The sequence below is a fragment of the Muntiacus reevesi genome, chromosome 2 (genome assembly GCF_963930625.1).
Source record: "Muntiacus reevesi chromosome 2, mMunRee1.1, whole genome shotgun sequence".
Classification (NCBI taxonomy): domain Eukaryota; kingdom Metazoa; phylum Chordata; class Mammalia; order Artiodactyla; family Cervidae; genus Muntiacus; species Muntiacus reevesi.
The window spans coordinates 212,014,473-212,029,713 of record NC_089250.1 but is presented as its reverse complement, the minus strand read 5'-3'; the positions used below and the strand labels follow the sequence as shown (position 1 = coordinate 212,029,713).

The following is a 15,241-nucleotide window of genomic DNA, read 5'->3' as shown; positions in this document are numbered from 1 at the left end:
CTTTGAGCCACAGCCCCTCCCTGATCTCAGCGCCCCTTCCTCCTGCTCCCGGAGAAATAATGTTTCCCCGGGGGATGAAAGACATCCCTTTGTGCAGGCTTTAATTGGCATGTTGTTGTGCCAAGTGAATGAGTGGCAGGCGGGCACAGCAGCTGGGCACAGCCAATGCCAGGCAGCAAAGCCCGCTGCCTTAGGACAGCCCGGGCCAGCTGGCCTGGGAGCGCTGCCCGCCTCTGCCCCCCACGGTGGGGGGGTGGGGGGTGGGCCTGCAGGGGGACAGGGGGACGGGGGTCTGCGGTCTGCGGAGAGAGGGGAGTCGTTGGAGGGAGGGGAAGGGGCGGGGCGTCTGGGAGGGTCTCAGCCACTGTCAGAAGCTTATTCATCTCATCTTCCCTTCCCCTCCCTCCCCCACCTCTTGTTTTTCAGACTGTCAGCATCAATAAGGCCATTAATACACAGGTAGTGGCCGTCAAGGAAAAACACGCCAGAAATATCCTTTTGGAGTTTGCTCCGAAGACCCACCCCGAGGGGAATAAACTCATGGGGACAGAGGTCAGGGCGAGGCGTCCTTGCTCAGCTACAGGAAGGGGCATCCCCCCTCCAGCCAGGCTCCTGCAGGGTCTGAACACTGTGGGTTAGCAGCAGCTGGCTTCAGAGCCCACAGCCCGTCGGGGTGGAAGGGACCACAGCAGCCATCCAGCCCAGTCCTGCTCCTCTCCTGTGACTTAGCTTTGCAGAACTGCCAAGACCTTTGAAGTTACTCTCCTTTGAGATGTTTCCTCGGGGCACCGGAGGTCTTCTCCCCTGTATCATCAAAGGACTCTGGCCCTGCACTTTCCACCCTGACCACCCCTTGGGGACCTGATCAAATGCCTTTCTCTGAGCATGAAAGCAAAACAGCGATCTGGGCGGCAGTAGTTGGCCTTAAGCTGACACAGGGGCTCTACCATGGAACTATGAGCCTCTTGAGTGAGCTGGTTCAGCCCAAACTGGAGGGAAGAAGATGGGAAGGTCAGGACGGACTGGGGAAGTGGTCCCTAACCTTTTCAGCACAGGGACCGGATTCATGGAAGACTGTTTTTCCACAGACAGGGCAGGCGGTGGTTTCAGGGTGATTCAAACACATTACATTTACTATGCTCTTTATTTCTATTATTACATCAGCTCCACCTCTGATCATCAGGCATTAGATCCCGGAGGTTGGGGACCCCAGGGTTAGGGGACTGATGATTTGACCCCCACCCCCTGCCATGCAGAGTTGGCAGAAGCCTCAGCTTCCCCGATGGCTCAGTGGGTAAAAGAATCAGCATGTAATGCAGGAGCCGTGGGTTCGATCCTTGGGTCAGGAAGATCCCCTGGAGGAGGAAATGGCAACCCATCCCAACATTCTTTCCTGAAAAATCCCATGGACAGAGGTGCCTGGCAGGCTACAGTCCAAAAGGTCACAAAGAACTGGACACAGCTGAGCATGCACGACAGGACTGGGCGGCCGCCGTCAGGGGCCTGTGGCTTTGGAGAGAAGTGCAGGCAGCACTGTGGCCAGTGGATCCCTCGGGCACTGCTCTTGAGATCAAGTCCAGGTGCCAGAGGGCTGATCCCCAAAGACCAGAGGAGAGGCTGCCAGTGGCCGAAGCCTTTGTGTTTGCCTGGACGGAGCAGAGGGCAGGGGGAGGCTGGGCTTCTCTCTGGGCTGGGAAGCTCCTTCTTGCCAGGGTTCAGCAAGGTGACTGCCCTGCAGCTAGTCAGGTTGGAATAGTCTGTCTTGAAGCCATCCCACCCCAGCCCCTCTGTGCAGGAGACCCACCAGGTTAGAACGCCAAGGAAGCAAGCCACTGCTGGGGCGATGCCCAGGAGAGGTCAGGCCCTCAGGATATGTCGCTCACAGCGCATACTGCTCTTCAGCGGCGAGAAAGCAGCTCGTCTTTAGTGGAAGATGCTCTGGTTGGAATTAGGGCTTTGCTCCAAGATGGGGCTATAGAACCCCTACGGGGTACCCCAGAAACCTGACCCAGCAGTGAGCTTCGCCAGACCCTGCCCTTTTACACCCTTGTTGCCTTACTGAGTCAAGAAAACCAAACCAAGAAAAGCCTTCATTATTAGTGTCTTCCCAGATGGCTCAGCGGGTAAAGAATCTGCCTGCAGTGCAGAAGACACAGTACACGTGGGTTTGATCCCTGAGTTGGGAAGATCCCCTGGAGAAGGAAATAGCAACCCACTCCACTATTCTTGCCTGAGACATCCCATGGACAGAGGAGCCTGGTGGGCTACGGTCCATGGGGTTGCAAAGAGTCGGACACGACTGAGTGACTAATGCATGAATCAGATTAGTGTCCCAATAGAGTTACCCAGGCCTGACCCTTCCCTGTGAAGAATACCAGCCGGTCAGTCTGGTGTGAGATACAAAGAGAGAGACAGCTGTCATGGACCGGCGTGCCCCCTGAATTCCGTGAGTACAGAGAGCGCCAGGGTACACCTTGCCAGAGAAGCACCCTGGAGCGATGGGAGGGACCTGGAGGAAGATAGCGGAATCCCATCTCGAGCTCTCCGACTTGCTCTGGGACCTTGAATGGGCCCGGTGAGGCCTCTGCAACCCTTAACTACCTTGTCTGTCAAATGAGAGTGTCAGCCAAAGAAGCTTCCCGAAGCTAACATTCCAGCTCTGACTTTCTGGAAGTCTCTCTGCCTCCCAGTTGCTAAGGAGTGAATAAACGTTGAAAAGATCCCCTCCACGCAGTTTGAGTTTTAAAGCCTAAAGATCTCACAGAACATTTATTCTTTATAGGTACTTCTTTTTTTAAATTAGGAGTATAGCTGCTTTGAATAGTTGTGTTAGTTTCTGCAAAGTGAATCAACTGTTCAGTTCAGTCGCTCAGTCGTGTCCGACTCTTTGCAACCCCCATGGACGGCAGCACGCCAGGCTTTGCTGTCCATCACCAACTCCCGGAGCTTGCTCAGACTCATGTCCATCGAGTGTGATGCCATCCAGCCATCTCATCCTCTGTCATCCCCTTCTCCTCCCGCTCAATCTTTCCCAGCACCAGGGTCGTTTCCAATGAGTCGGCTTTTCACATCAGGTGGCCAAAGTATTCGTTCGCATCAGGTGTCCACTCCTGGAGGGCTGGGGAGTGGGTCTTATTTTTCTTTATATCCCCAAGTCCCTGACATGAATTGGATGCATTAAGATGCTTTTAAAATTAAAGACAGACAGAGGGGTCTGCTTGCCTGTTTCCACGCCGGCGTGCCCAGCCAGCTCCGCGCCTGCCCTGGCTTCTGTTTTGGCAGATTGCTCTTGGGTAAAGGGCTTCCCTGGTGGCTCAGACGGTAAAGAATCCTCCCGCAATGCGGGAGACCTGGGTTCGATCCATGTGTTGGGAAGATCCCCTGGAAGAGGGAATGGCTACCCACTTCCAGTATTCTTGCCTGGAGAATCCCTGTGGACAGAGGAGCCCGGTGAGCTACAGTCCATGGGTCCGCAAAGAGCCAGACATGACTGAGCGATTAAGCACAGCAAAGGAACCACAATCTGCCTCCAGAAGTCATCTCAAGAGAGGGTAGGGGGCTGGCTGTCTCTCCTCTTGGCTCCCTTCTAGTCCAAGGGGGCTGTGCTTGAGGTGAAACTAAGTTATTTCAGAAATCACTCTTTTAAGAACAAAGGTTGGGGACTTACCTGGTGATCTAGTGGCTAACACTCCACGCTCCCACTTCAGGAGGCCCAGGTTCAAGCCCTGGTCAGGGAACTAGATCCCACAAGCCACACCTGAGAGCCAACACAACCAAATAAGCAAATTAAAAAAAAATTTAGTTATTTATGTATTTATTTTTGGCCTTGCTGGGTCTTTGTTGCTGCTTGGGCTTTTCTCCAGTTGTGGCAAGTGGGGGCAACTCTTCATTGAAGTGCATGGGCTTCTCATTGCAGTGGCTTCTCTTCTTGGGGAGCATGGGCTCTTGCATGCGGGCTCACTCGGTGGAGTTCCCCTGGCTCTAGAGCTCAAGCTTAGCCATTATGGCGCATGGGCTTAGCTGTTTTGAGGCTTGTGGGATCTTCCCGGATCAGGGATCAAACCCACATCTCATATATTGACAGTCGGGTTCTTTACCACTGAGCCACTAAGGAAGCCAAAAAATTTTTGTTTTAAAGGGTGATTTCAGCTTCCAGACCCAAAATTGTGTGTTCAAGGTGACCCCTCTCAAAATACAAATATCAGTCAGTCCAGGGAGGGAATTTTACCACACCTTCTAGCTCAGAGGCAAAATAGCATGTCTTTTGGGTAAGTCCCATAGTTTCTAACCTGAGGCCAGTCTTTCCTAAATGGTGCAGTGCCTCTTACTTGACCCTGAACGTTCTGTGCTAAGTCGCTTCAGCTGTGTCTGACTCTGCGACCCTATGGATTCTATCCCACCCAACAGGCTCCTCTGTTCATGGGATTCTCCAGGCAAGAATCCTGGAGTGGGTTGCCATGTCCTGCTCCAGGGGATCTTCCCAATCAAGGGATCAAACCTGCATCTCTTATGTCTCTTCCATTGACAGGCGGGTTCTTTAACACTAGTGCCACCTGGGAAGCCCAAGACAGGATTGTACTTGGGATTGATGATGCCCAGATACTGGGTGTGTGAGGCCTGTGCAAACTTCCATCACGAAAGAAATGTGGAAATCCTCTACTTTCCTCCAGAAGGGTTCCCTAATTACAGAGGCCTGGAGGTCTGTTAAAATCACTCGAGGCCAGAAGGACATTTATTAAACGCAAACCGTGGCTGGCGGTGCCATGGGTGACAGGTATATTTGAAATTGGATCTTGGGGGCAGAATTCCGCACACGGGGAATTTAAGGTGTTAGAAAATGAAGGCATCCCTGAGCGAGGCCAGGAAGGTTTTTAGAAGATGCGGAGTGAAAGAGTCGTTTTCTTCGTTTTCTTTTCTTTTCTTTCTTTTTTTTTTTTTTTTGCTGTGCCACAAGGCATATAGTATCTTAGTTCTTTGACCAGGGGTCAAACCAGCGCCCCCTGCAGTGGAAGCACATAGTCTTAACCCCTGGACTGCCAAGGAAGTCCCAAGAGTCATTTTAAATTTAGAGAAAATATTAATATATTTTAGACAAAGACTGCCGCTTTCAGGGTAAGGGCAGAGTGGCTAACAGGAGAGGAATCAGGTGCTACTTGGAAGAGGAACCACGTGTCAGTAGCCAGGGCCCTTGAAGAGCTGAAGCACACCCTTGCTTTTGAATAGTGGATAAGAGGGAATTTTGAGAAGCCATATTGTGTTGCTAAAATATTAGCTGCAGTTATGTCCCCCACAAAGGCCCCAACACAAACTCAGAAAATCTAAAGGGCAGAGTCTCCCTTCCCACAGCAAAGCCCTAATTCCAACCAAAACATCTTCCCACGAAAGGTCAGCCAGGACCACTGCTGGCCCAGCACTTACTTTGCAAATTAGGAAAGGCGCCTCTTTGCCATCCGTCAAAAAGTTGCCGATACCTGCCCAGCAGTCCGTGGGGTGGCTAAGAGTCGGACACGACTGAGCGACTTCACTTTCACTTTTCACTTTCATGCATTGGAGAAGGAAATGGCAACCCACTCCAGTGTTCTTGCTTGGAGAATCCCAGGGACGGGGGAGCCTGGTGGGCTGCCGTCTATGGGGTCGCACAGAGTCGGACACGACTGAAGCGACCTAGCAGCAGCAGCAGCCCAGATCCATGGTGCCTTTGTCACAAGCGGCGCCCCCTGCTGGCTAGTGCTGGGGCGCCATGAGTAAGGCACCAGCCCCGTGGCGGCCTGCTGCAGGCCCCGTCCGCGCCTTGTTTTCCATGACCCTCCTTCACCGTGCATACTGGGCACCCACCACGAGAAGGGAGCGCAGACCTTCTGGTCTGTTGTCAACCGGCTGCCCTTGTCCAGCAACGCAGTGCTCTGCTGGAAGTTCTGCCACGTGTTCCACAAACTTCTCCGGGATGGACACCCAAATGTGAGTGCCTGGGGCTGCAGCGGGGGGGCGGGGAGCCTGGGACCCACGTGGGGAAAGTGCACTGTCCACCCCTGCACTGGGGATGGCAACTGCCCCCATCTCCTGGCCTTCTGGGTACCAATTTCATCTCTCTCCCATCCCCATCTCTGCCCCACCGCAGACCCACCTTTCACCAGCCTCTGTCTCCTCTCCTTCTCTTCCCTCTCCAGGTTCTCAAGGACTCTCTGAGATACAAAAGCGAATTGAGCGACATGAGCAGGATGTGGGTGAGTTGGACCCGCTCCTTGGGGCCACCTGCACCTCCTCGTCCTTCCCCAGAGGCCACAGAACAAGGAGTGTGGGATAGAACAAAGTCATCTCTTTTACCTTGTTTTGGATTTCTCTCACAGGCATCAAGGAGGGGTTCAGGGATGCCCCCACATGGAACCATGATATTCGCAGTCTTACCTGGAGTTCCTGGGAACTGTTGGGAGGTTCCAGGGCCAGGGAGTTTCTCCTGCCAATGGAAGCTCATGTCACAGTGCTTGCTCTTAGTGACACTGTCATAGTCCCTACTTCTTTCCTTCTCCTGGTCCCATTGGAGTCATAGCACCTTGAGAACTGGCATGCCCAATCTAAATGCCAGTGGTTTTTCTTTCCTGGTTAGGGATTCTCTGTGCCTTAGGAAGAGGGAGGAGGTAGGTGGCAAGATCTGAATGCGTTGAGAAGAGTGTTTTTATATACATACCAGAATTCCTCTAGATTCAAGCAGTATGTGTAAGGACAGGAGGTAACCTGCTTTTTGAAGAATCTCCCCAGTGGACGCTGCTGTGTCTTTTTTGTCCCACTGCATAAGAACTGCTATGTTAGCCCTTTCCTTAAAATTCATACCTGTATCTGTCTGCACTCAGAAAATGTTAGCAATTATGTAGTCCAATCTACCCATTATAGATGAGAAATACAGACCCAGAGAGAGGAAGCAGCTTTTCCTAAGTCATAAGACTAGTTAATCTGAACAGAGCAGAGATTTACCCCCCAAGCTCCCAACTGTGTGCTAGAGAGTTTTCTATTAAATTTCTGTAACATGGAAAGATTAGGTCTTTTTCTTTTTTGTAGAATTTACCTGGTATATCTTCTTCCATCCTTTTACTTATAACTTTTTATATTTTAAATAATTTTTACATGTACATGTATTGCATTGTGGTTAGAGAATCAATATCATATTGATATTTCAAAGTTTTTTGAGCCTTGCTGTATAAGCTAGTTCATGGTCAGTTTTTCTTTAATTGAACTGTAATTGACTTATAATATTAGTTTCAGATGTACTGCATAGTGATTGACTTTTCTGTAATCTTTTGTCTTAGAAATGTATTTGTCAATAGCATTTCGTTGGATTCTTTAAAAATTCAAGATGGCAGCCTTTGTCTTTTAACTGGAACTTTACTCTGTTACATTTATTATAATGGGTAATATCTTTAGACTTATATCTCCTATCTTATTTTATGCTATTTGTCCTATCTGTTTTGTTTCTATTTCATTGTTTACCTTCTTTTGGATTGATTGGGTATTTTCTTTCTCATTCAGTTTCCTCCTCATGACTAGTGGGAAGATAAAAAAATAAAAGCAGAGTTTTTTTTTTTAATCTGTTGATAATGTTATCTAAAAATTACAAAGGGTATGCTTAGGCTATCATTGCTAAAATTCATGTCTTTGTTTCCTGTATAGCACAAAGACCTTAGAATATTTTAACACCATTCGTTCCCTCATATGCTGTTGTCATATATTTTAATTTTGGTTCTTTTTAGATCCTATATTTTATTTTAATTGTTGTATTAGGCGCTCTTCATCTCCTCTTACATCTCAGAGCGTGCATTCTTTCTGCCTGAATTATTTCCTTTAGAACTTCCTTTAGTGAGAGTCTGCTGGTGGGAAACGACCACTTTTACTTGATGGAGAATGTCTTCATTTCACCCTCATTTATGGGAGATATTTTCTCTGACTTTAGAATTCTGGGATGATAGTTCTTTTCTTTTAGCACATGGAAGGTATTAGTCAAGATACCCTTCCACTGGCTTATGGCTTCCTTCATTCTTATGACGTCTGCTGTCAAACTCATCATTGTTCTTTGAAGCTAATCTGTATTTTTTTTTCCTGTTTTTAAGTTCTTATTATGTATCTAAGTGTGAATTTAGTTTAGATTCTTTGGACTTCTTAAATCTGTAGGTTATTATCTTTTATTAGTTTTGAAAAGTTCTCATTGTCTTTTCAAATATTGCCTTTGCTTCATTCTGTCTTTTCCTCTGAGACTCTGGTTAGCAGCATTTTCAACTCTCTCACTCTGTTCCCCATGCCTTTAAACGACTGTTTCATTTTTTTTCTACCTGTTTGTCTCTGTACTGCATTCTGGATAATTTCAGTAGATCTAGTGTTCGTCTCACTTACTCCCATTTCAACAAGGTCTGATCTGTTGCTAAACCTCTCCATAAGGTTTTCAATTTTAGTGTCGTTATCATTTCTTGGAATTCTAGGTTTTGTTTTGTTTTCAGAACTGCTTGGCACTCTTTATAATTGATTGTGCCCTGCATATATTTTAAAACAGTCTCTAATTTATTTAGGCTTATTAAATATATGATTTCATATATCACTTTTTATACTTCCAGTATCTAAAGTCCTTAGAGATCTGTTTCTGCCATCTGTTGTTTTGGTGAATTTTGCTCATGCTATGTACTTTCTTTTTGTGCTTAGTTATTTTTCTACTGTGAATTGCTCATTTTCCTGGAGATTTTTTTCAGTGGGAATTCTTTGAATTCTAACAAAGGCAGGTTCCTCCAGAGAGAATTGGCATTTGCGTCCATTGAGATCACTCTAAATTAAATTCTCAACTTAAAAGTTTTATGAATTCTGAGCAGATCCCCTTGATAACTAGCTCATGGTTCAATTCTTGGAAGTCGTTTTTCCCTCCCTCTGATCATAACAGTGGTTTAAGGCAGTGGATTTTCTTTGCAGTCCTGGGGGGGACTCCTTCAGTGCGGAAGTCCGTGTGTGTTATTTCCAATTTACCCTTAATTCCCCTAAACCAAGAAGGCAGTTGGCTCTTCCCCTAGACTCTTCAAGTTGGGCAGGTGAGAGCCGTGCCTCCAGTTCACCACCTGGCCCTGGAGACTCAGAAAACCAAAACTCAGGGTCACTCGATATGAGAAGGTAACTCCCCGCCCCCACCCCCATTTTGACCCCATCAAGCCATTTGCTCTCTGAATATCTGAATTACTCAGTTTCTGCCCTGAAGATTCCTTACTCTCTTGCTAGCTCATTAATACCTTCAAAGAGTTTTTAATGTCTCACTCAATATTGTTACTAGTGTTCAGTGGGAAGGTCAACCCTGATACCTAGCCCACCTGCCTTATCCAAAATATAATTCTTCTATGTTGTCTGTCTCTTCCATTTGACTAAGAATTTCTGAACTTAGAAGCCTCTTTTACTTTTTTTTTTTTTTTTTAATTAAGACCTTTTTTTTTTTAAGCAGCTTTGTGACCCTATGGACTATAGAAAGCAGTTTTAGGTTCGCTGAAAAACTGAGTGGGAGGTAGATTTTCCATGTACCCAGCATCCAAATATGCATTATAGCCTCCTCTATTATCGGCATCCTCCACGACAGTGGTGTATTTGTTGCAGTGAATGAACCTACTGACACATCCATCATAATCACCAAAGTCTATAGTTTACAATACAGTTCACTCATGGTTGTTGTACATTCCTTGTTGCTGTTAGTCACTAAGTCGTGTCCAACTCTGTGACCCCTTTGACTGTAGCCCCCCAGGCTCCTCTGTTCATGGAATCAGTTAGTTCAGTGGCTCAGTCGTGTCTGACTCTTTGCGACCCCATGGACTGCAGCTCGCCAAGTTTCCCTGTCCGTCACTAACTCCCGGAGCTTACTCAGACTCATGTCCATCAAGTCGGTGATGCCATCCAACCATCTCATCCTCTATCACCCACTTCTCCTGACCTCAATCCTTCCCAGCATCAGGGTCTTTTCCAATGAGTCAGTTCTTCGTATTAGGTGGCCAAAGTATTAGAGCTTCAGCTTCAGCATCAGTGCTTCCAATGAATATTCAGGACTGATTTCCTATAGGATGGACTGATTAGATCTCCTTGCAGTCCAAGGGACTCTCAAGAGTCTTCTCCAACACCACAGTTTAAAAGCTTCTTTGACTGTCAATTCTTTGACTGTCAGTCTTCTTTATGGTCCATGGAATAGCTCCATAATTTTACCTTTTCCAGATTCCATATAGTTGAAATCATATAGTATGTAGTCTGAATTTTCAGATTTAGGTCCATTTTTTTAGTTGAATTGTTTGGTTTTTTATTGTTGAGTTTTCAGAGTATATTTATACATTTTAGATAACTGTCTTTTATGAGATACGTCCTTTGCAAATATTTTCTCCCAGTCCGTGGCTTATCTTCTCATTCTCTTGACAGTGTCTTTTGTAGAGCAGAAGTTTTTAATTTTAATGAAGCCCAACTTATCAATTATTTCTTTCATGGTTTGTGCCTTTGGTGTTATATCTAAAGAGCCTTTGCCATACTCAAGGTCATCCACGTTTTCTCTGTGATCTTTTAGGAGTTATAGTTTTGTATTTTACATTTCAGTCTCTGATCCATTCGTCTTTCACTTTTTGACCCTTGTGCATTTTCCCGTGATGATCTCTGGTGATTAGGCTGAAGATGACTTGCTTGCAGTGTCCTTTTTTATATTTTCCAAATTTTCAACAGGGGATATATGTTATTTTCATACTCGGGGGAAAAAAAATGTATTCTTTTAAAAAGACGTCCTGGCTGTAGGTCTCTTGACCCAACGTTCTCAGTGTTGACAGCCTGCTCTCTTTCCTCTTCATCAAAGGGCCACCTGAGTGAAGGGTATGGGCAGCTTTGCAGCATCTACCTCAAACTGCTGAGAACGAAGATGGAGTATCACACCAAAGTGAGTCTTTTCAACAGTTCTGCTGGCCCTGTCAGCCACCCCTCACATGCCACCCCACCCCCACCCCGCCCCGGGCTGTCCCATCTCCCCACACCTGGCTGGGCCTTTCTGGTTTGTGTTCTGGCAGTGCTGGGTCTTGGTTGCAGCACCAGCGTCTCTCTTTGAGGTGCAAGGACTTCTCTTGTTGTGGAGCACGGGCTCCAGAACACGTGGGCTTTGTTTCCACAAGACATTTGGGATATTAGTTCCCCGACCAGGGATCGAACCTGTGTCTTCTGCATTGGAAGGCAGATTCTCAACCAGTGGACCGCCAGGGAAGTCCCTCCTGGCCAGGCTTAATTGTCAGGTTTTCCGGGTAATAAGACGGCCTGGCTTCTCAGGGAATGCTCACTCCGAATCCCCACTACGTGAGAGGAAACATTTTATAGAGTGACCGCAGTCAGTGAGATGTGACTGGGATGTGGCCTGGGTCCTCTGCACATTTTGTTCCCTATTTTGCAAATAGAGAAACCTGATCCACCACATGTGTTCATTCATCACGTCGTATCCAACTCTTTGCAAACCCATGGACTGTAGCCCGCCAGGCTCCCCTGTCCATGGGATTCTCCAGGCAAGAATACTGGAGTGGGTTGTCGTTTCCTCCTCCAGGGGATCTTCCAACCCAGGGATCGAACCCGCGTCTCTTGTGTCTCCAGCACTGGCAGGTAGATTCTTTACCTCTAGCGTGACCTGGGAAGCCTGGGCCGCTAGGTGGCCTCTGAAAATATTTCAGAAGCACTGACTTCACTGGTAATAGAAATAACTCCTTCCATTCATATGATAAGCATCCGCACAGGACCTTCTGTTCAAGATACAACTTTAGTTAGTATTTCTTACACACCTAAGCATGTAAAAAGTATGTGCCAGGTGGCATATAAAAATAAGGAGAAAGGGTCTGCTCTTCAGGAGTTCACAGGTGCATTGGAGAAAGGAGGTTACACACTTGTAGTAGCCATGTAATAGTGCCAGGTCTGTGCGCCTTTAGAAAAGTGCCAGGGATGTTTTGAAAAGATGGAAGGGTGGGCCTTGAGGTGGTCCTTGAAGGGTGGGCATGGTGCCAATAGGAGGTAAGGAAGAACACCCCGACAGGTGGGAGGGGAAGCGGCCTGAATTAGGGAGATGGCAGTGGAAATAGAGAAAGGAGGAAATCTAAGAAGAAATACCATAACTTGGTGTATTTTATCTCCATTATCTTTTGTATACTCACGGGGTATCTTTGATTCATGAAAACCATCCTAGTCGGTTCAACCTTTTTTGAATATCTTGTAATCCTCACAACAACCCTATAAACATGTATAATCATATCCTAGGAAAGTAAAACTCAGACGGTGGCTGGGTCCCTTGCCTGAGTCACAAAGTGCCTCGGTGGGACAATTATCTGTGCTGGATACACTTTACCCCAGAGTTTAATGACTTAAAACAATAACTGAATAACTGTCTGTTGTTATCTCTGACATTCTCTTGGTCTGGGGTTCCACAAGGGCTTGGCCAGCAGTTCTGGCTGGGGGCTTCCCATGCAGTTGCAGTCAGATGCCAGCTGGAGCTGAAACGGTGGGGGGCTGGTCTAGCATCTCTTCACAAAGTCTCAGCACTAGCCAGGGCTTCCTAGCAGCCGGGTGAGTTGGCCAAGAGAACAGGTAGAGTGCGTGGCATTTAGATGCCCCAGCCTCTAAAGTCACAGAGTGTCCCTCCCACCATCCTGTGTTGGAGAAGGCCATCAGAGAGGTTCCTAGAGTCACAGGGAGGGGACTGTCATCACTCCAGGTGGAATATTGGGGTCACATCATAAAGAGAGAGTGTTAAATGGGATATGTCGCAGCAGCCACAGTTCGCCCTCTGGTCCCCCCGTTCCCATCTCTCTCTGCCTGCTGTGGAGTTCTTCCTCTCCGTTCTCCAGACCACAGGCTGCCACTTAGTGGGTAGAGAGGAAGGGGCAATGAGGAAGGGCAGGGTGGGTGTTCCTGGCAGTGGATCAGCTGAAGACGTAAGGGGGGGAGGCCCAGGACACTCTGGCATCCACATGGCACCATCAGGAGACCCACATTAGTGTGAGGAGCAGGCGGGGTGGAGAGTGACAGGTGCCTGGGCTGGTGCGAGGTCATCCATTCGGTGTGGAGGGTGACTTGGGGAGAGCTGGGCTGTGAAAGATGGGGAGAGCCAGAATTAGACAGTTATCTCTGGGACAGACGAGGGTCAGGGACTTCCTGAAGACTGGCAGGAGAGGGAGGAGATGTGGGGACAACAGCTAGCGGAAGATGTGGGGCCATGGGAAAGACCTGGACCATGGGCTGCGGCAGGAGCCTAAGGAGGCAGGTGGAGCCATGGGTGCTCTTCTCTGTGGGTTCCTGGAGCACCGAGAGCAGGTGTGCGTGTCTCCCTGTGTCCCGTGTGTGGCCCAACATCTAGCCCAGAACAGGGGCTCAAGTGGAATTTGTTGGATGAGCCAGAGAAGGAACCAGAAGCTAGATTGGTTCAAATAGCGCACAGGGAGGGGCTGATCCTGAGTTCGGAAGGAGGCGGCGACTTCTCTGAAGCTGGAGGAAGGGCAGGGCAGGTGGGTACCTTTGAAGCAGGGAAGGGTGTGGGAAGCAGGATGCCGAGTTTCCATGTAAGAATTCAAGCACGTGACGTGATGAGGTGCTGAAGGTGATGGCGTGGGAGCTGGGTACCAGGTGCAGAGTCGGGCAGTTGTTGATGGGAAGGGGAACCGGCGGGCCAGTGGCAAGGAATGTTGTTAGTTGTTCAGTCGTGTCTGAAGCTCAGTCATGTCTGACTCTTTGCCACCCTATGGACTATAGCCTACCAGTCTCCTCTGTCAATGGAATTTTCCAGGCAAGAATACTGGAGCGGGTTGCCATTTCCTTCTCCAGGGGATCTTCCTGATGCAGGGATTGAACCTGGGTTTCCTGCATTGCAGGCAGATTCTTTACTGTCTGAGCCACCACGGAAGCTCCAGCAAAAGCTGTGAAGGGGCAGTAGAGCTAGAGAGCGGGCTTGCCCGGTGGCTCAGTGGTAAGGAATCCGCCTACAGTGCAGGAGCCTCAGGAGACCTGGATTTGATCCCTGGGTCGGGAAGATCTCCTGGAGGAGGGGCATGGCAGCCCACTCCAGTGTTCTTGCTTGGAGAATCCCATGGACAGAGGAGCCTGGCAGGCTACAGTCCATAGGGTCGCAAAGAGTCAGACACGACTGAAGTGACTTAGCAGGCACGCACGCCGAGCTAGAGAGCGCAGTTTCATAGTGATCAGTTATGAGTCATTCTCCAAGGAGATGGGCAGCTGGTCTGAGACACAGAGCGTGCGACAGCGACCCAGACTCACTGAGCTTAACGGCAGTGTGGTGTGAGGACAGGCAGGAGCAAAGATGAGGGCGAGGTGCCTGCCAGTGGTGCCATCATGTCCAGACCCAGTGAGGAAGTAAGCACGGCCAGAAGGGGGCGATAAAGGAACCGGCTTGAGAACTTCCCTTTGGTGGTCCAGCGGTTAAGACTCTGCGCTTCCAATGAAGGGGATGTGGGTTTGATCCCTGATCAGGGAACCACACGCTGCAGGGTGTGGCCAAAAAATAAAATCAATTAAAAAGAAAAGCAACCGGCCTGAGTCTCTGAGGCAGAGGAGCTGGGGTGGTGGGCCTCAGGGCAGAAGGGGGCTGCAAGGGTGTTACAGCCAGAGATGGAGGTGCCCGAGTGGAGGGTTTCTGACTTCAGAGCCTGAAGAACTCACCCTGGAATTTAGAACTCCCTTGGTGGACTGGTCACCCATCTCTCTGTGCTCCCCTCCACCTGCCGGCTGCCCTGTGTTCCCTCCGCTCCCAACAGACCACACTGAGAAAGACAGGAAACTACAGATACTCAACAACTGATAATCCCAGATAACCTCCCCTGACTGCGGGGGTGCTTCCTGTAATCTTCTCCAACCTTCAAGTTTCTTTTACTAATTCCGTTTTGCTAAACTTAATGTGAGCATCGGTTTGCCTGGCCCTGAACTCAACAATAGCAGCTTCCGGAAGTGGTCAGAGGCCAGGGGGAAGCCTGGATAGGATTCGGAATGTACTGAGGATAAGCAGAGGCTACACTGCCTGCCTGGTGTGGGTGTCAGGTTGGACTGCCAGCAGTTGCGGGCTGGGTGTCCTTGCCCCACGGAGACGATGTCCGTGGTACAGGCTGTGGGAGTGGGACCCTCCCTGGGGTCCCAGGCATGGGATGGAAGCTTGCCTATATTGACGGGTGGGGGGTGTTCTTTGCTGTGAGCCAGCTGATCACGGGACTTGTGCGCACGCACATGTGTG

The 15,241-nt window shown here is 48.9% G+C and overlaps 1 protein-coding gene across 2 annotated transcripts in view; it reads left to right on the top strand.

Annotated features, from left to right (window-relative positions):
* The window catches only part of HIP1 (huntingtin interacting protein 1), a 135,011-nt gene that overhangs the window by 85,382 nt on the left and 34,388 nt on the right, over window positions 1–15,241 (top strand). For both annotated transcript variants that reach the window (XM_065924845.1, XM_065924844.1), the window contains exons 2-5: window positions 427–490; window positions 5,816–5,958; window positions 6,168–6,224; window positions 10,835–10,915. In XM_065924845.1, the coding sequence (XP_065780917.1) occupies window positions 427–490; window positions 5,816–5,958; window positions 6,168–6,224; window positions 10,835–10,915 (345 nt within the window). The remainder of the gene's footprint in view (window positions 1–426; window positions 491–5,815; window positions 5,959–6,167; window positions 6,225–10,834; window positions 10,916–15,241) is intronic.